This window comes from Heptranchias perlo, chromosome 22, assembly GCF_035084215.1.
Source record: "Heptranchias perlo isolate sHepPer1 chromosome 22, sHepPer1.hap1, whole genome shotgun sequence".
NCBI lineage: Eukaryota > Metazoa > Chordata > Chondrichthyes > Hexanchiformes > Hexanchidae > Heptranchias > Heptranchias perlo.
Window position 1 is genome coordinate 15,950,549 of NC_090346.1, and position 20,552 is coordinate 15,971,100.

At 38.9% G+C, this 20,552-nt stretch overlaps 2 protein-coding genes across 2 annotated transcripts in view; one reads left to right on the top strand and one right to left on the bottom strand.

The window, feature by feature from the left end:
• Positions 1-2,055, bottom strand: part of LOC137340518 (probable helicase with zinc finger domain) — a 223,433-nt gene extending 221,378 nt beyond the window's left edge. Inside the window, exon 1 of the mRNA XM_068003017.1 lies at positions 1,898-2,055. The gene's annotated coding sequence lies outside the window, so the exon portion shown is untranslated. The remainder of the gene's footprint in view (positions 1-1,897) is intronic.
• A 50-nt stretch (positions 2,056-2,105) lies between these two features.
• The window catches only part of rbbp6 (retinoblastoma binding protein 6), a 58,223-nt gene continuing 39,776 nt past the window's right edge, over positions 2,106-20,552 (top strand). The window contains exons 1-4 of the mRNA XM_068003016.1: positions 2,106-3,021; positions 3,217-3,441; positions 8,915-9,014; positions 12,427-12,463. Coding sequence (XP_067859117.1) covers positions 3,276-3,441; positions 8,915-9,014; positions 12,427-12,463 — 303 coding nt within the window. The 5' untranslated portion in view covers positions 2,106-3,021; positions 3,217-3,275. The remainder of the gene's footprint in view (positions 3,022-3,216; positions 3,442-8,914; positions 9,015-12,426; positions 12,464-20,552) is intronic.

Below are 20,552 nucleotides of genomic sequence, written 5' to 3' on the forward strand. Positions count from 1 at the left end.
TGATTCTAGGACAGGAAGTTAGAAACCATTCTAGCATACAAAGCTTAAAAAAAAAATCAGCCCTTATAGACTTAAGCAGGCATCTCAACACACAATGAATAAGCCACATGTTCACAAGTGATTTTACAACCCACAAAACTGTGAAACTAATTGATACACTAATGTGATGTTTACATTTATTAAACAGTACCTCCAAACATTACATGGAATGATATTTATAAAAATGGTTATACCTAACTCCCAAAAGTCATAATGCTAAGCCATTTTCTTCAAATATGCATTTAAATTTTCACTATTCAAAACAATGTACAATGTTCTCTTCTCGTACCCACCCTTGATACGCACCACATTCCATCTCACTTTTTCTAAATGTGTTTAGGTTTGACAATTTAGGTTCTGTCATGGGAAACCAAAGTCTGTGCGCTAGCTACCTGTTTTTACATTGATACAACCAGGTACCAACGGTAGATTCATAAGCTCACATTTCAGTGGGTCTACAATGACTGCAGGATAAGGGAACTGGACTTGTTCGTACTATGGAGTGCAGGTGTCCCTCCATGTAAATAATAATATTGATACCCATATAGGTATACATTATGTGAAAAATGCTTTCATTAAATCAGGACCACGTAACCATACTTCACTGATAGTTCACACCCAAAACAAAAATCTATTCAGCTTGATAGTCAAACCTCAGCTCTCTCGATATTTTTTAATGCAGGTAACATTTTGCAGCAAGTAAACCAAGGAGCAGCAATTACGCTGTGCATCATTGTGGACTGAGAAGACAGAACTCTTTGTATGAGCACTAAAACTTATGCACAGGATGCTTCTTGCACGTTTCGAACCATGGTCAGTTTGAGAGAGCTAACACTCTGCTACCAAAAAGTATCTTTTTGAAATCAGCCTTTACACCATTTCTACTTTCACTAGCATTTCAGTAAAACAGAATGGTGGATGTGTGAAGTGTTCATAGTGTGTCCACCTGAGCTGTGGAAAAACACGCAGCACCACAATCGTAGGCTCTGTCCTTCCAAACTTGGGCTGTGTCTGCACCGATCATTGTGAGCTGTCTAACACTAGGATAAAGCACTAGTGGTTACAAGTCTATCACAAGTGACAGTAGCAAGAGAAGCAATTTGATGGGAAGCATTAAGAATATCACACAAAATTAAAGAATCTTGGTTGAAGTGTGATTTTCAACATAGTACATTGGAACCAATACAGTAAATGAGCCCAGTGACAACAGTTCATGTTGCCCATTTAGCATCAGCATTATAAGACTACTCAGTCAGACGGCCACATTTAACAAACAGCTTACCAGGTTAGGGCTGCATTACAATGCTTCAATCAATTTATTTAAAATGAATAACTGCAGCATAACAGATCATGATTGAAAGCAAAACTTTTGGGGGGTGTGTGGAAGGTAGAATTTACACTCCTGTTCCTGCACAGGTTTTAAAATAAACTATAACAGTTTTATTTGAAATACAAAAATGTGCCAGTGATTGGACATGACATGACAGGAGGATAGGTCAGCCCGTCCTGGGGGCACAGTATAAGCAGTTAACGGGCAGGGGGAGGGGGCGGGAGGGAGAAATCAATAAGGTGTCCCCTCTGGCGCGCGCGTTCATTATAACCCCAACCGCCTCTATATTAATATACAAAGATTATTTTTCAAAAAACAACTCAACTTATTCCTTCAGAATTTATGATAAAACAGATATTAAGGAATCAAACACCAAATACAAAATAGTTCTCTATACACCAATTGTCACTCTCCCCGTCAGATCTTACCGCTCTTTATTCGTTCTTGGCAAGGCGAAGAAAGCGATAAAATAACCATTTTTTTTTAAAGAGGCTGAAGAAAAATAACTTTTTACAAGGAGATACCCACCACCGTTCCAACAAGCGCCATCTTAAATCTGAGAGAGACGAAAAAGCTCGAGCGTCTACCTCACTCTCGCGGCTTTTTGGCGACGGTAGAGTTGGCGGTGTCAGTGAAAGAGGGAAGGGGAGAGAGGGAGAAAAGCGCGGTGATTGACAGGTGGTATACGTCACTTCCGCAGCGTGGATGCTCTCTCGCGGTGATTGTGACGTGAGCGTCCCTGCGCTTGGTTGTGGGAGACCCCTGGCGTTATTGCGTTGGAGACGCCATTGTTGTGGCGGAGAGGTGGTGTTGGTTTGAAAGTGCGGGACTTGCCTCAGACTTGACATTAATGCGCCGCCCCCGTGTAACAGTTTAATACTTGAATAGTTATTTATTTTTTAATGTGGACTGTAAGTGAGGTGTAGTGGTGAGTGAGAGGTAGGGGGCCGCAGTGCGAGGATGTGTCTGAGAGACGCTGACGGGCCTATCGCTTGGAGCTGAGCCTAGGAAGCTACCCGCCAGGAAGCCGGCCTTTCTACTGCGTGTGACATCTATTCGGAGCGCGGACTCTGCGTTCCGGCACCATCCCATTTCCCCCAACCACCCCTTATTCCCCATTTCTCCTCATTCTTTCCGATAAAAGGCCATGGATCCCACCTGTTCCTGAGAAATACTTCCAAGGAAAAGGAGGCGCAGCTGTGGTGGTGCTGGGGCCTTGTGTGTGTTGTGTGGCTGCTGCTGTTATGTATTTTTTGCTTCTTTTACTTTACCATTAATACGAGTGACTTTTGTAAAAAAAAATAACAAATCCGCCCCCTCCTCCCCATCCCATAAAAAGGAGAGGAGACACTCAGAGCTGCTCCTGAGGACAGTGTCTGTGGGTGAGGAACGAACCCCGACACAATCGTTGCGACTGGATTTTCCGAAGAAAGGAAACCAAGACACAAACGTGGTGGACCTGATTCTCTTAGATTTAAGAAAAACAAACTGCGCTGAGAAGTACTGCATTGCGGCTTTGTAATAAAAAGGAAGAGGGAAAATAAACTGAATAATTTTGAACTCTTTACCTTGGGAAATAAATCCTTTGGACTTCGTACAATTTCTTGGACATTTAAACTTTACCATTGACTTTTGAACTATCCAGTTTATTAGTGAGTAAAACAGCTAGTATTTAATTTTGTGCAATGTGCAGTTAAAAGGAAGCCAGTTATTTCCTGACTTTACGATCCAGTATAGTGTTTTTTTTATAAAATTGCTTTAATACAACAGAAAGTCTAAATACTTGAATTTCAGATATGGAAATTAAATTGTGAAAAAGAGGATTTTTTTGTTTTTGTGTTTTGCAGTGTTAAAAGGGTAAAACTTTTTTGTGGGTAAGGCTTGGTCCCATTCAAAAAAAACAAAAATGTCGTGTGTACATTACAAATTTTCCTCTAAACTGAACTATGACACGGTCACTTTCGATGGGCTTCATATTTCTTTGAGTGATCTAAAGAAGACCATCATGGCCAGAGAGAAGCTGAAGGCGGCAGACTGCGATTTACAGATCACCAACGCACAGACTAAAGAAGGTAAATGAACCACAGTGACTTCTCTCCATTTAAATCATGTACGTGTATCTGTCCTTTGTTTAACGTTGCTTCTAACTCATATATCCGATGGTAGACAAGATGGCGGACGTTTGCTGGATTTGTCCCTTTTCGTAAGGACATCTTGTTTGCACGTTGGGATGTGGCAAGTCCGAGCGCATAAAATATGTGTCGGGCGCCACGCTATAGCTTGTTATAACACGATCCATTTAATATTCACGGCAATTTTATCGCAGTTTTGTTATATCATTTCTCTTCACCGGCATCACCTGTTTTTTCCCTGTGCTTTTTTCGGAAGGAAATATCGTTCCTTCCCCTATTGTCATTCATAAACTGTTCTTCCGCCCTTCAGGGGTTTATTTTGAAAGCAACCGTAAGCTTGTAAATGGCCCCCGTAAGAGCTCGATCTCCTTGGAGGTCAACAAGCCGCCACCCCCCCCTCCCCCCGCGGAGAAAAACGCCCTTCAAACGATGATGGACTCGAAGAATTTGTTACATTTAAATGAAAGCAAGGATCTTGTGCGATTTGGAGGCATGTTTGAGGTTGTCGAACTCAGTTTGAATTCTCTTAAATGTATTGATTTTAAAAAACGGATTACTGCAATGTAACTTGGCTTTTAAGGTGAATTTTCGGGTGTAGTGTAGGTATTGTATACCATTACATCCTGAAGTGTTCGTTTTTAAATCACAATGACTGGTTTTAGAGTTTTCAAACATTGGTGTGGGGATTTTATATATCCAAAAATGCCATACATTTTGCCGAGTGGAGATTGGTAGGGTTGGTTGGTTTGTTGTTGGGCTGACTGTCTCAGAACGGAATGAAAATCCTATAATGTTGGAAGAAAAATTTGAGTCAAGGCATGCCCCATTGATCTAGGCCATTTTACAAGTTCATGTTAGTGAAGTTTAGATTTTTGAACTTATAATCTAATTGGAGAGTATAACAGGAGTATTTTGATGTTTGATCAGTACAATTTTAGTAGCTTGTGCTGCTGGTCAACAATGACATCCAATGTGACTGTGACCATGGTGCACGATCCCTTCTCGACCTGTCTGCAGAATTTGACATGGTTGACCACACCATCCTCCTCCAACGCCTCGGCTCCTCTGTTGTCCAGCCATGTTGGGAGTGCCCTTGCCTGGTTCCACTCTTACCTATCCAGAGAATCTTGTGCAATAGCTGCTCTTTCTGCTCCTGCACCGTTATCTCTGGAGTCCCCCAGGGATCTATCCTTGGCCCACTACTATTTCTCATTTACATGCTGCCCCACAACGACATCATCCGAAAACACATCAGGTTCCACATTTACGCTGACAACACCCAGCTCTACCTTACTACTATCTCTCTCGACCTTTCCCCTGCCTCTGAATTATCAAACTGCTTATCTGACATCCAGTCCCGAACGAGCTGAAATTTCCCCCAGTTATACATTGGGAAGATCAAAGCCATTGTCTTCAGTGTCCGCCACAAACTCCATTTCCATGCCACCGATTCCACGTCCTCTCCTGAATATTGTCTCAGGCTGAACCAGACTGTTCACAACTTCGGCGTCCTACTTGGCCATGAGCTGGGCTTCCAACCCCGTATCCTTCCCATCACAAAGAACATTGACTTCCACAACTCTGCCCCTACCTCAGTCCATCTGTTGAAACCCTCACCATGCTTTTGTTATCTCCAGACTCAACTATTCCTCTGCTCTGTTGGCTGGCCTCCCATCTCTCACCCTCCATAAATTTAAGCTCACCCTTTACTCTACTGCCTGTATCCGAACTCGCACCAAGTTTCGTTCACACAACACCTCTGTGCTTACTGACCTACATAGGCTCCCAGTCCAGCAATACCTCAATTTTAAAATACTGATCATGTTCAAATCCCTCCATGGCCTCGTCCCTCCCTATAGAATCGTAGAAAGGTTACAGCACGGAAGGAGGCCATTAGGCCCATCATATTCGCGCTGGCTCTATGCCAGAGCAATCCAGCTCCCCTACCCTGCAAATTTTTTCCTTTCAAGTGCTTATCCAGTTCCCTTTTGAAGGCCATGATTGAATTTGCCTCCACCATCCCCTGGGGCAATGCAAACCAAATCCTAACTACTCGCTGTGTTTAAAAAGAGTTTTTCCTCATGTTACCTTTGATTCTTTTGCCAATCACCTTAAATCTGTCTTTATAACTTCCTACAACCCTCTGACAACTGCGTTCCTCCAACTCTGGCCTCTTCTGCATCCTCCACTTCGTTCACCTACCATTGGCAGCCATGCCTTCAGCTGTCCAGCTCTGGAATTTCTTCCCTAAACCCCCCTCTCCTCCTTTAAGATATTCCTTAAAATCTGCGTCTTTGACCAAGCTTTTGGTCACCTGTCCTAATGTCTCCTCCTTTGACTCTGTATCAGTATTTGGCTGATCATACTGGTGCAGTGCCTTGGGATGTTTTACTACGTTAAAGGCACTGTATGAATGCAAGTGATGTGATAAGTCAGTCATTGCACATGCTCTCTTATTAAATCTTTTTGGTGTATGTGCAATGTCGTTAAAGTTATCTGTTTTTAGTATTGAATTCTGGAATTAGAAAATTAAATGGATTCTGTATCTCCTGGTTGATCTTGATTCAACGGAATAAGCTAGGATGCAGTACATTGGACCAGCTAGATATATTGGCTAATTTCCAAGAGAGCTGTGGTTGGTCTTTCAGACTTTGCACGTTGATCTTTTGTGATTTGAATTCAGCTTGGCTCTTGGGTTTCCTGTCATAAAATAAATTACAATTGAAGAATATTTCAAGATAGGCAAGCAATATTGTTTTGCATTGTGCAGTTTGAATCGGAGACAAACTAGTCATTGAGTCCCTTAATTTCCAGACTCGAGTCAGTGACCTGTATGATTGTAGTTTGATATGATGCGTATGTTGCATTAAATTCGATTTGAGTGTGATTTTTATTCTATCAAGTTATAAATGTGGGTGGTATTTCAATACTTTGTATAGCATTTGGCTCCACCGATTTTAATCCACCTCTTGGAAAGCCTATTGGTGGGAATTAGTTATAAATTGTGAGCAGACAAGCCCTTTTCTCTTCCGAGAACTGCCTCTTTCTTTGTTTTCCACTCTAATTTCTTTGCCTCCCATTTTGCTGTCTGTCCCTTTCTTTCTTTATGCCTCTTTCACATTCTTAGCATTGCCTAATTCTTCTCTAAATCTATTCTGTATTTCTTTCCTTCCCTTTGTCTTCTGTATGTCTGCCCTACTTAGTGGTTAGGCCACTTATCAACAGCATTGAGTATCAGTAGTAACATTCCTTCTGAGTTGCTTTAAAATTTGGTTCCATATAAACAGCCAATAGAAATTAAAACCAGCCATATTTTTCCCTTGGGTTGTTTTGGGACTGGAGTATAGTGAAATAATAGCTTACATAGCATACCAGGCTATTGCACTTCTATAGATCCAGAACCATCTTAGAGAGGAAAGGCCTGTCACTTAAAGCTGGGTGCTTTTGACCTGGAGTCAAAACTGATGAACACATCTCAATTTGCAAAGGTCTCTGCCAAAACAGCTATTAAATTCTGATTTTGTATTTTCTTAATTATACAATTTGTTGCCGCAAAGGAGCACAGCTCCAATTTAGCAGAATAATCTTAAATTTTATAACATCCATGTCCTTATAAAACAGCGCAACTTCTGATTTACCTTGAGCATCATCATGGGAATTCAACTAGTAAGTTGTGAAGATCAGCCCATTGAATAATACATTCTATTTGGCCTGTGGCCTCCTGTGAGTGTTGTAAAATGAAATCACACCAGTGTTGTGGTTATGTCATGAACGAGTAATCCAGAGACCTTAAATAATCCGTCAAATTAGTTCAAATCTCAACATGGCAGTTTGAGAATTTGAATTCAGTTTTAAAAATCTGCAAGTAAAAAAGCAGGTATCAGGAAAAGTGACCAAACATTTGCCAGATTGTTGTAAAAACCCAACTGGTTCACTAATGTCCATGAGGGAAGCAAACCTGCCACCCTTGCCCTGTCTGGCCTATGTGATTCCAGTCCCACAGCAATGTGGTCGACTCTTAACTGCCCTTTGAAGTAGCCTAGCAAGCCATTCAATTGTATTTTAAAAAATGCTATGACTGCAGCGGTTCAACAAGAGAGTCCCCACCACCACCTCTGGGCAACTAGGGATGGGTGTAAATGTGGCCTGGCCATGGCACCCATATCCCAAGAATGAAAAATAATAAATGTTTGCAGAACTAGTTTGACCCTCTATCTTTTAGGACAATTCTCATGTTTTTAGTTTAGCTGTTAAGATTTTTGAAGCATAATATAAATGTATGTAACTTCATATAGTTGCTTTGGAAAAAGAACAGTTTGTAAAATTTTGAATTTTCAGTCATACGGTCAATATTTTCCCCCTGTTCGTGCCATGAGGGATTCAGAGCCTTTGCTGTCTGCATATGGCTTTGATTGCTAAATGGGTAATGTTGACAACTATTGAGCTGTATGCAGTAGGGAAGTCAAAGCATGTGTTTGGTTAAATACATCTGAATTTATTTCAAGTTTTATTACATTTGTTGTTTGGCACAAATCAGAATTTGAAGCCTATCTATTAATAATTTTCTTCAAGTGTATAGCACATAAGCCAAATAGGGTTGAGGGAAATCTTGCTGTGAGGTTCAACCCATGAGTGATGAGGCTTTTCCCCACTGGCAGGCTAAGTGTTGTATTTCACTGTCCCCTTTTGCATGTTTAATGCTTCGTTATCACATGCTTCTATAGTATTAAAACTAGCAATCAGATAGAGCTGTGTTGAGTAATGAGATGGGCTCTTTTTTTCCTACAAATAATGTTGGAAGAATCAATACAGTGGTGAAAAGAAAAGATTTAACGCTGATGCGGTGGTTTCAGACCTCAGGTCTTTTACACACACAGGAATCCTGTAATGTTGGAAAGCTACTGTATGCTAAGATAAGTTGCACTGCTCAAACAATCATAATATTCCTTTGTGCTCATTCAAGACTAATCAGCACTCTACTTCCATCAAATAGAACATTCTAGTAAATTGCTTTAGGGATTTCTTGCCCAAACAATCTTTGAAGTGACAAGCTCTTTGCTTTAAGAACAAACAAATCTGGTCCACCAAATCGACCTTCTTTGAATATTTAATGAAACAAGTCCAATTAAATCAGTTGTATTTCTTTGGCTGTTATTGTAGCCATCTTCCAAATTTTCAAAAAAGCATGCTTTTTTGGTAATCTCCCACCGCATGACCAAAAATACCGTAACACCCTCTCCAAAAGCCATTCCAAGGATGAAATCGGTGTCTGATCTATGTAATTTCCAGATTATTAATAAAGGAATTGTGAAATAAACATGCACTCTGCAGTTGCATCAAATATTTCTGGGGAGTGAAAGTTATGCCTTGTATTGTAACACTTGTCGAATGACGGACTCTTAATTCTTTACAGAATACACGGACGATATTGCTCTAATCCCTAAGAATTCATCTGTTATAATAAAAAGAATTCCTATTGGAGGTGTGAAATCTGCTGGCAAAACATTTGTCATGTAAGTATCCACAATTTCTTTCGTACAAAAAAAAACCTATTGCATGTTTAAGGGGTGGCATCTTCAAACAACTTGAGAATGATGGGAGTCTTTCAGATCTAAAGGTCTTCCTGAATTGCATTTTAGTAATTAGCAGACTCGTGTACTTTTGTGGATGCTTGAGGGATGCAATTTCACATTCAAATGATCAATAGGGGTTTTACAGTGATTATGGTGAAAGTGGATTTAACTGGAAAAATAGTTTTTCATTTTTCCAGTTTAGATGTGGCCACAACGCATTGTGGTACCATATAGATCTGTAATGTATCCCTTGATCAATATTTTGATGAACAATGTGTGTGTGTATGTATGTATATGTATGTATATGGATATATATGATAACTGCAGCAATGAAGAATGGTGGTTGTTTGTTTCATTGTAAGTGCAAAGTCAATATCAAATGCACAAAAATATAGAAATGTAATTGACACATATTTCAGAATTGTTTTGGAAAGTTCAAGGATAAAGTGCCTGTGTGTAAAATAAAACTGTCTAAGGTTCCCACCTGGGAGAGACGAGGATGAACTCTCATCGCGTTGCTGGCCATTGTGCAGAGCCTCCCTTTTCTTTCTACCGTGCACTAAACAAACTTAGCCAATTGCAATCCAAGTCAAATATGATCCATCGGGCAGACCTTTTCCTCTACATGTGTTGAACAGTCATCCCAAGTCCACAGTTATAACAGAAGAAACATTGCCACTAATCTGACATCTCTGAACTTCAGCATTACTGCAACCAGATAGTGTCCAATATTTTTGTCTTCATATGCTGTTTAGGTCAACACTGTGGACCATATATAAAGTTTACTTTGATCCCATTAATTTGCATATACCTCACGTGGATTTTAAACTGATCTAGGTCTTTTGATTTAGGATTTATCCACCAACAAAGCAATCTTTTCGAAAAAGTATAATATGCAAATAGAACTGAGTTGCAAAGGCTCAGGGGCTAGTAATGGCCATGTTCTGTAAAGTGGCCTTCCTAATCTAACGACTTAATTTTTCTTTTGTTTTTGCCCTGACCACCACCATTAGTATGTACTTTCTATCAATTGTATAAGTTCTCAATTTGCCTCCTTCTGAACTTGGTTAAATAAATCTAGTCAAATATTTTCAAAATTAATCATTACGCTGTTGGGACTGTTATGTGAATCCTAAATCAACTTTCTGAAAGGGACCACTTGGCATAACGTTTAAAATTCCAGATCTGGGTAGGGGTATCTAAGTGTGATTTTTGGTTAGCCAGTATTACATTTAAGGATAGTGAGTACTTGATGGGGCCATTTCAAAGTGATTCAAGGGGATGCACTGGGAAGAATATGAAGGGAGTTGAGTCCATAAGGGTGATAGCAAATCAGAAGTAATAGGAAATGTGAGCTGCTCTCCTGTCTGCCTGCTCCAAAATGCCATTCTGTTCACACCAGGGGAAATGTGACATTTAACCCAAAAGAAACTCGTTCTGTCTCTGCTAGTTTGTATGATGAGAGGAGGTGCACAGCTCAAGTTCATGGAGTAAAAGTTTGGGTATCTTAAAATAGCACTGTTTAGCCATCAGAGTTTATCTTTAAGTTTTCCTGTTCCATTAATCTCCCTCCATGCAAATGCTAGTATAATTGTATCTTTTCAAATATAATTTTCACCCCCTTGCTTTATGGACAATGGTTTGAGAGTTGATAATGTAGGATCATGCTAATTCAAGGTCTGTTAATTCAGACCCCAGTATCAATGTTTTTCTGATGGTTGTAGAAGCTCCATGGAGCACCTTAAACTTTGGTTGCTTTCCCCTGCACAACAGTGACCATGTTGCAAAGTAATTACTTGTATGTGGAGTGTTTTGGGGCATTCCTGAGAGATGCAGTAGACACCGTGAGTTATTTTGGTGTGATTTATTTTGTTAGTCCTTGGGCTTGTGATTTGATTTAGTTGTAAATTAGCACGTCTTCACCTATGTCCCAAGAATGCTCAAATTGTAAAACCCTAAACTGAATAGAATTAACAAAAGGAAAGTGTGGAAGATATGAATTCTTCCAAATTTAAAACACAAAAGAAAAGGGGTAACGACTGATTTGTTGATTCCGGATTAATAAATCTAAGTACGTTTTCTTTAAACTAGGTAAGACATTCATAGAAATTGTCTAAATAAATTTTATTGTACTGCATCGAAATATTTTTCCAGTCTTCTGATAATTCAACCATTTTTTGCAATAAAAAAGTTACATCCAGTATTGAATTACGCGGAAATAACAAAGCAAAGTGGGAATTTAATGCTTAAGATGTGAATTCAGGTAATTTGAATTAGGAGACTTTGAATCAAGAGTAGACTATATACAAGGTGAATTTGAAAAAGAAAGACTTACATTTATACAGCATCACATCTCAAAGGCCCCAAGCGCTTCCAAGTACAACAAATTACTTTGAAGTGCAATAAGTGTTACATAGGGAGATGCTGCAGTCATTGTGTGCTCAGCAAGATCCCACAAACAGCAATGAGATGATTGACCACTGAAATATTGGCTGGGATAGTGGGAGAATTCCCTGCTCTACACACAGTCATGGGATTGTAAACATCCACTTGAACCATCGGAGGGTCAGCCTCAACTGCTCAAATTCTAGAATTTAGTTTAGTTAAAGCACACTGGGTTTAGTAATCTGTAGACCTGTTACTTGGGTCAGTGGAATTGTTGAGGTTGTTTCAGAACAGACAAGAATGTCAACCAGTTTTGTTATTTTGATATGTAGACATATAATTGTCAAGGTGAAGGATGTCCATGCTCATGTTAGTGACAGAAAATTAATCTATCAATCCACAGAAATGGTTTTAAATTCCTTGGGTTAACTGTCTGTTGTATTATAGATGGGTGTCTTGTTTGCTGACTTTAAGTGCTAAAATTTGCTGTAATATGTTTGACTTTACAAGTACAGATTCATAATCTGTTGTGTGTTTATCACATATAACCTGTCCATCATCTCACATGCCTTCAGTCATGAGGATAAGGCTAGCAGAATCACTTAGCTTTTTAGTCAGGAATGGGCTAACAGAAAGCCTTTCCTCATTGAGGATGAATCATGTATCCTTTTAACTGAGATTACAATTTATGGTAATTTTGAAACCCCATTTTGGTCATTCACCTTTTTTTTACCTTGAATAGTCCCTCAAGCTTTTTCTTTCAAAGCCCACTGCGGTAATATTGTTGATTTGAGAATTCCTAATAATCCAATGATTCTGTAATGCACTTTGTCAGAAAATGATTTTTTTTTACTCTTCACCGCCTTGCTATTTGTAGATATAATTTTTTTTTATCTATCTCATGTTTATCTTGAGAATGAAAAGCACATGACTGTAACATCTTTACAAATTGTCTTCTGCTTTCCAGAGATCGTACTGAACCAGCAAGTGGGACATCGAAAGCAGTATGTAAAACAAAAATACAATCTGAACCTTTCTTTTCTTTATTTGTTAAATCTAAGTTGCTATTTTTAAATGAATGATAACCATTAGACAATAATGTTAATTTAAAAAAAAATATTACTTTTCAAAGCAATGCACAAACTAAGTTTAACGTGATACATATCTGACCAGGGTATGTTTTGTATTGCCTACTAAAATGCATTCGTAGTATTTTAAAATACTGTTGGATAATATTTAGAAACAATTGCCCATATCTGCACATATTATCTGTATGTGTGACCTGATAATGGTGCATGGTAATGCACTGTATTTCACATTGAAAATGCTAGATAATTTCTGTATGACTCGATGTTGTACAGATCAGTGTATGATCATTTTCAGAGCTTGTGGTTCAACAGTTTGCTATGGTGAACATGAAAGTGTTCATGTGATGTCTGTCTTTATTTAGTATTACATGTGTATAGGCTATTATGTGCATTTTGTTTCTTCAAATAAAGAATGTTTGAAGTGTATTATCTTCCATTTCACATTGTATCACTCAACTTTTTATGGTTTGATAGGTATGATTTCTTGATGGTGAAACAGGTTGCTTTATACTATGATAAGGCACATGAAAAACCACATTAGACTCCAGTATCTAATGGACATAAAAGAAATGTTGAATTTGTGCAGTTTTAACACTTACTTCCTCCAAATCCTATTTTCATAACAGCACAAGTTTTTTTAAAACTTTGGAGCTCAAACAAACTAAAATTTGACCATTCTCACTAAATACCAGAAATATTCAATCCTTCCATTATTGTTTGATTTTCCTTTTCTGACCACAGAACTTTGCAAATAAATGGAAGTCAGTAGGCTTTTGTGGTGCTGTTTTAAGTTAAACTGGTGTATTTTTATGTCTGTATTGGTAACAAACTGATGTGTTTCATACCGTATGTACATGATTTTTCACTTGCACACCACAGAAATCCCCTGACTTGTCAATTTAAAGCTTAATTCTGGCTGTTTTGCCCTTCTATGTGATATCTGTGAAGTAAAAGTTGAATGCTTTTGTTTGAGCCTTTTTATAAAATATATATACATATACTAAAATAATAAACTTTCATCATGTTAAACTTCGTGCTAGTCAGGCACATTTAGAATTTTGTTGTCTACTTTATTAATAGATGTAACCAGTTACTTTTGCCACTAAATGTTTGGTTTGATTTTGAATCTCCACACATTTAGGAAAATTAACATAAAAGGTAGCTTGCAAACGTTTCTACTGAATTCTCTTAATGCACATAAAATTGCAATTGTGGACTTGTCGTTCTGCATTGTTGGGAGTTTCAACTTAACTGAATGGGACTGTTTAAAGGGGCCAGTGTCTGCCATGACTTTTGCATTGTTAAATCAGATGTTAGTGTAGTTTGCGTTAAATTTTTGTGCAGATTTTCCGTTACAGCCAAGGTAAATTCCGGGTTATGTAACGAAAGTGGTCGTTTCTGTCAGTGTGTTGCTTTGCTTTGAGCTAATGCACAAGATCTCAAAGAAGACCGTGTGGTTTCTTCGATCTTTGAATATTCTAGTAGATTTTTTAATGGATATTAAAGCACTGTCATGCTCCTGATTTTTTTTTAAAAGGCTTAGCTATGTGCTGTCCTTTTTAAAAGTACTTAGCACCTACTAATGGTTGCACTTCAAAAATGTATAAATAAATGTATCTTTATGTAAGTGTTAAGTACTTTTACAGCTAAGGGTCTTATAAATTCCACTTTGGGGGAGAAGAGTTGATGGGAGTTTCATAACCCTGGCACTGAGCTTTCTGAGCCTTGTGTTAATTTCAGTGTGTGAAGAGATTTTTAAGCATTGTGGTCACATCCCTGACCTTTACCATGGTACAGTGAAGCAATATTTTAATCCACCAAATTTGCTAGCCAAATTATGGTATTAACCAGGCTGATGAAAGCTATGGGTGCTGAACTTTCTTGTATATAAAAAAAGAAAACTGGGAGAGGTAGTTCAAGTACAAACAACACCTTTAGAAATGTCAACGTGGCAGAATCGGCTCCATTCAGATGCCTTCATGTGTTTATGCAGTCAGTGGATAATGGCCAGGTGTGAATAGAGGAATGTATTAGAATGTTAAATTCAGCGTTGCTGTGACTAACTGAATTTTTATCAAGCATCAACTTCCATATCCATAACATTTTAAACTGAGTTAATGACATACGTAGGAATACTTTAAAAAAAAATTCCATCATTGTTACTTTAGAGAAATTCTAATTAAAACAAATTGATGTTGCAAAACTTTGGAACTTACTTGGATCCTGTTTTTTTAAAGGGTAATAGAAGCCTATTGTTTTCTATTGATTAGCAGTTCTGAAGTATTAACCATGGTACTACCAACCTCCGTCTACTTGCAAAGTGTGTCGCTATAATTGATGATCCCTGTTTCAGTCAACTTTTTGGGGGTTTATTACCCATCCTCACACCCCCAGTATGCTGTTCTAATTTGAAACAAATTGCATCTTTTTCATTAGAATGAGCACTTGTAAAAGGCTCTCTGAAGTATTGTAGTGGGTTCCCCATATTCTCAGTCATCCCACCACAAAAAAAGTAATGCCCGTGACCTCATCAAAAGAAAAATTAATTAAAACGTCACAGAAATCAAATTGTGTGTATTATGTACACATTTATATAATGCCTTGTCATATCTGTAAGTGCTCCACACAGTGGTTTACTTCAAAGTGGAGTAACTATTGGGTAGGCAAGTGCAACAGCCATTTTACTACGGCAATGTCCCACAAACAGCAGTGAGCTGAATGACCAGTGTGGTGTTTTTATTGATGGTTGAAGGAGGAATGTTGACTGGGATCTGAGAGCTCCCCGCTCTTCTTTTGAATTGTGTCATGCAATCTTAAGCATTTGCCTCAACCACTTAAGCAGGCAATGGGACCTTGCTTTAATGTCTTATCCAAAGGACAAGATCTAAACACATAACTAAACATTGGGCTACCTCACTGAATGAAAGACCACCTGCTCAATTTCAACACCGCTAACGCAATGCACGAGGGTAAAAGGAGGAGTATTGAACGTAGTGTGTTACAGGTTGCCCTGGTATGTGGCTCAAGTGTTATCACTGGGACTGAGCTGATACTTGGATGTCTAACGACATTCATTCATTTGTTTGCATTATAATGTGACCAAAGCCGTCAGTGTGATCTTCAGTTCGGTACTTTGGTTCCAATTCGCCCTGACTATTGGTAACTCTCAGGATGGGGTAGGAAGGGAACAACTTTTAATCTTTCTGTACTTTCTTGTTTGACAGTGTGCTGGGTCCACACTGGTCCTCAAACACAGCAATAAGTATACAATTCACACGTGTTAATTTGGAAAAAAAAATTTGCACTAAAAATTTCCATTTATCCAATGCTTTGAATTAACCAACATAAATACAACACAGTGGAAATTTAGTGCTAAAAAAATTGATTAGATAATTTGAATGAAGGGTAGACTGTATTCAGATTGTTGCACTTTGTGACAATCTAAAAAAGACATCAGTAGTGTGTGTAGAAAGACATTGTGATTTCAAAAAAAGGACTGATCAGTGAGACTGAAGTTTACTGTGGGTGAACTCTTGTACTTAGCTTTTGTTAGCCTAGCATTTTAATCTGTGATGGTTTAAATCTTACAATGTAATCTATAAACTAATGTAATCCATCACCCACAAATTTCATGTGGACACTTGGCAATTAAAGCATTGCTTACAAATAAATATTGACTGCTAAACTACTTAGAGTGCTGTAATTCCTAAAGTGAGCCCCTCAGTGGTGATGAAATGTTAACCAGTAAATATCTGAGTTCTTGCTATTTTCTAGCAGTTGGGTATTGATGTAATTTGAGCTATTTCTCAAATGTTTCTCTGAGCTGAGTGCCTATCTTTAGTTATGGACATGTCAGGGCTTTCCCTGGCTTTTATATTTTTGTATTCGTAATGGTGGATGTTTGATACAGTAACATATTCAGTAACTTCCACTCAGCAATGTTTAACTCATTTGCCAGGTATTTGTGCCACTGTTTTTCCACTTGGTGTTTGTCTTGATCTGCTTCTCCATTTACATTTTCTACTGTTTTTGAATTCATAGTTTTCCTTCATTCTGTTTTGTCAAGTTTTATCCTTTTGCTCACGGAGGCAGCAGGGGAAGGCAAGAGAAAGAGGTGTCAGACCTAGTTGCCAGACTACAGGGAAAGCTGAGCGAGGTCAGTGTTTAGCAGTGGTAGTGGGACATACAAATATACCAAGTAGGATGAGTATGGCAGAAACATAAAAAGTAGACGGGGTTCCATTGGAAGAGAGAAGTTGTTTTCAAATCCCCAGTCAACACCTGAAAATACTGTATTTAAAAACCCAATTTGCTTTATACCATATCCATCTGGAAGCCCTTTTTTGTTACCTTTTTGTTCCCAATCCAGTACAGTTCCAAAACTGCTTCCTGCCAACTTCAAGCCTTGTACTTCCTGCACCTAAGAAATCATTAACATAAAAACATTTGTATTAAAAAAATTACTAGGAGTGTTACAAATGAGGTTCTGAAACTGGTGGAATTTGACTCTTCATCTGAAACCCTCCAGTATTTTGCCACCATGTAACCCACTCCAAGCCATTGTTCAGCTTATGCTATCTTGAATTGGCTGTAAGGAAGTACAAAAGAGGTACCAGGCCTCTGCTAAGTGGATCCTGATATATAGGACTTGTACAGCCGGCTGCAACCTGAAGGTGACCTTTTATGGATTTCTTAAAGCAGCAGCAGGAATATGGCTGTGACAGGCAAATCAGCAGAGTGGGGCCATTGCTGCGCAAAACCCACATCTCACCACTTGGTGCTCTGGCATACTATTGTATGCTAGTGCCATTATCATAAGTTAAATTGTTAGAAAAATCTAAAGATGCCCAAATATTGAAATGGCAATAGATTACTATCAGTTACTGTTACAAAGCAGTTGGTCAATATACAAAAACTCCTTAAACTCTAACCATTTAAGAATTTTTAAATAATTTCACAGTAAAGAAGAAAGAACTTGAATTTATTTATCCCCTTTCATGTTGTCGGGAAGCCTCACCCAATGACTTACTTTTGAAGTGCAATCACTGATGTGTAGGCAAATGCAAGATCCAATTTGCTCACAGCAGGGACCTACAAAATGCTGATTAAGGAGTGACAAAATAATCTGGTATTGGTGGTATTGATTGAGGGAGAAATGTTGGCCAGAACACTGGGAAAACACCCTGCTTCTCTTTTGAATAGTACCATGGGATATATTACATACATCTGAACAAGATTACTGGGATTACATCTCATCTGAAGGATAGCACCTCTGAAAATGCAGCACTTCCTAACTACTTTACTGGAGTGTTGGGCTAAGTTATGTGCTCACGTCCTGGGATGGGGCTTGGCACGGCACTGTGTCTGCCCAAACTAATTTCATTTTAGGACCCTTATAACTGATATTGAGATAGGACTTGTTGTTCCATCCATCTGGGCTGGATTTGAACCTAAGTCTGAGATGAAAGGACAGTATAACAACCACTGGTACCTAATTCCCCACAAGGTCTTATTTCTGGGCACCAAAAAATTGATGCAGTAGTCTGCTTGTAAGACACAGTGTAAGATTTTAACTTCAAATTCCAAATTGTTTGTAATCAATGTGAACATCCTGTATGTACTCTGTGCAGGCAGGATCATGGAATCTTTGTTCATCTCAAAACCTTGATTTGATCCTTTAAGGATGTTGGTTTTAATAGGGTAGTAGGTCCCTTGTGCTATCAATTGTTCTGTATTAAGATTACATTGGTGAGGTCTGAATCCATATTTTTCAAGTTATAAGATATGCAATACATTGAATATTCACCCACTGAATTGGGGAAAACTTCCTCTTTCTATCACAGTGTTATCCTAGAGACTGTGCAGCTGGCAAAGTTAGTCCATATCACTTTTTGTGGCTGGGTGGGAGTTAGATGGCTGGCTGATTTGGAGTAGTTTTTAAGACAGGATGTGAGATGAGGTACCTGGGAACAAACTGCCGACTGCAATCTCAAGGCTTCAAAATGGGTATCAAATCCCAGAGTGCTAAATTTGAGATGTCTTAACTGCTAATCTTGGAGTTCACACCTTGATGACACTCCTTTTAGTGTTGTACTTATCGCTTCACAATCTTTCTTATATGGAGCTGGTGTTTAACTGGTTTGTACTAGCAGCAGATGTTAGCGTGGATGTTCCTTTGCCGTTGCATTCCATATCCTTCAATATGATATTGAAATAAGAGGATTAACTATTGTACTGCCATTACTGCAGATTTCTACTCAATTACCAGGAAATTCCATGTTCAGTGTAAAGTTGAAGGCAATAATAAAAAAAAAGTTGAGCTTTGCACATTGTGGTATACGATTGCAGTTATGTTGCAGCCTTTAACTGTTCTCCAAGCCACTCACTGCTCCGATAATCAGCATTGTGATTAGTTTGGAAGTCTTGAGCACTGGTAGAAATGAGACTGCATTCCAGGTACAGCATTAAAGGTTTAAAGTAGTTCAGCAAGACTTTGGGATACTGAAATTGTTGGCTTGCTCTGTAACGGAAAAGTGATGGAAGACAGTCTTGAATAGTAAGTAGAAATATCAATATTCTCGCACATCTGACTAAAAATGATCTGCTGCAGACTAGATTGGTCTCATTGTAACGTTTTGCATTTCTGTAGGCTCCAGCAGCGATAGTGTAACTGCCTCCATTTTGATGAACCCACCCAAGGAATTAAATGCAAATTTGGCAGAAGGAATGTTTGAAATGGATCACCGGCTGCAATATGACTTTTTTGCATTTTGCTTGAGTCACTGGTGCTGAGTCTACTTGCCACTATTTTGTACTGTGATTTTTTGCTGATTGCCTTAATCTGACTCCACAGTCTCTCTGGGCTTTAAACTGAGGTTTGGTGACTAATGTAGCTTGCTCAGCGAACAGTTCTGAAAACCTGTAAGTAATTTTTATCCGAAACTGCCCCAATGTGTGAATTTGTGGCTCTGAGCAATGCATATCTGAGAAAGTAGCCGACCCACTGCTCACCCACAGCAGAAAACCAATAGAGCAACCAAATATTTAAAAGAGCAGCCATCATAAGGAAGTCATGATGAACCTTTATAAAACACTGGTTTGGCCACAACTGGTGTATTGTGTCCAATCCTGGGCACCACACTTTAGGAAGGATGTGAAGGCCTTAGGGTGCAGAAGAGATTTACTGGAGGGATAAAGGACTTCATTTACTTGGATAGACTGGAGAAGCTGGGGTTGTTCTCCTTAAAGCAGAGATGGTTGAGAGGAGATTTAATGGAGGTGTTCAAAATCATGAAGGGTCTAGATAGAGTCGATAGAGAGAAACTGTTCCCATTGGCAGAAGGGTCGAGAACCAGAGGACATAGATTTAAGGTGATTGGCAAAAGAACCAAAGGCGACATGAGGAAAAACTTTTACGCAGTGAGTGGTTATGGTATGGAATGCACTGCCTAAGGGGGTGGTGGAGGCAGATTCAATCATCCCTTTCAAAAGGGAATTGGTAAGTATTTGAAGGGAAAAAATTTGCAGGGTTGGGGAGTGGGACAAGCTGGATTGCTCTTGCAGGGAGCCAGCACTGGCTCGACGGGCCGAATGGCTGCCTCCCATGCTGTAACCATTCTATGATTCTATCTTTCTGGACAATGTGTAACTCATTGTGTGGAGGTGTGGGCAGATTCATGCAGTTTGCTCTGGATGGCCAGTCAGTGTCTATAAAGATAACTGTTTTGCAAAAAGCATCACATCAACCTTGTTCCCTATAACAGCTGTTTCTGGGCTGCTTTGGCAGAGGCCTGGGAGATCATTGAACTGGCATTGTAAGCATGGTTCTAAAAGCAGCTGTTGTGCACGACAAATGAGTTGGAGCACAAGCTAGTTTTGAAGTTAATTCAAAATTATACATTCTGTTTTGTGCTCAGTGAGAATACCACTTCTGGCCAATGCAACAGTTTTTGTATTTGTTGATATTGAACCCTTCCAGGTCAGTGACCTTATGATTTAAATGTAG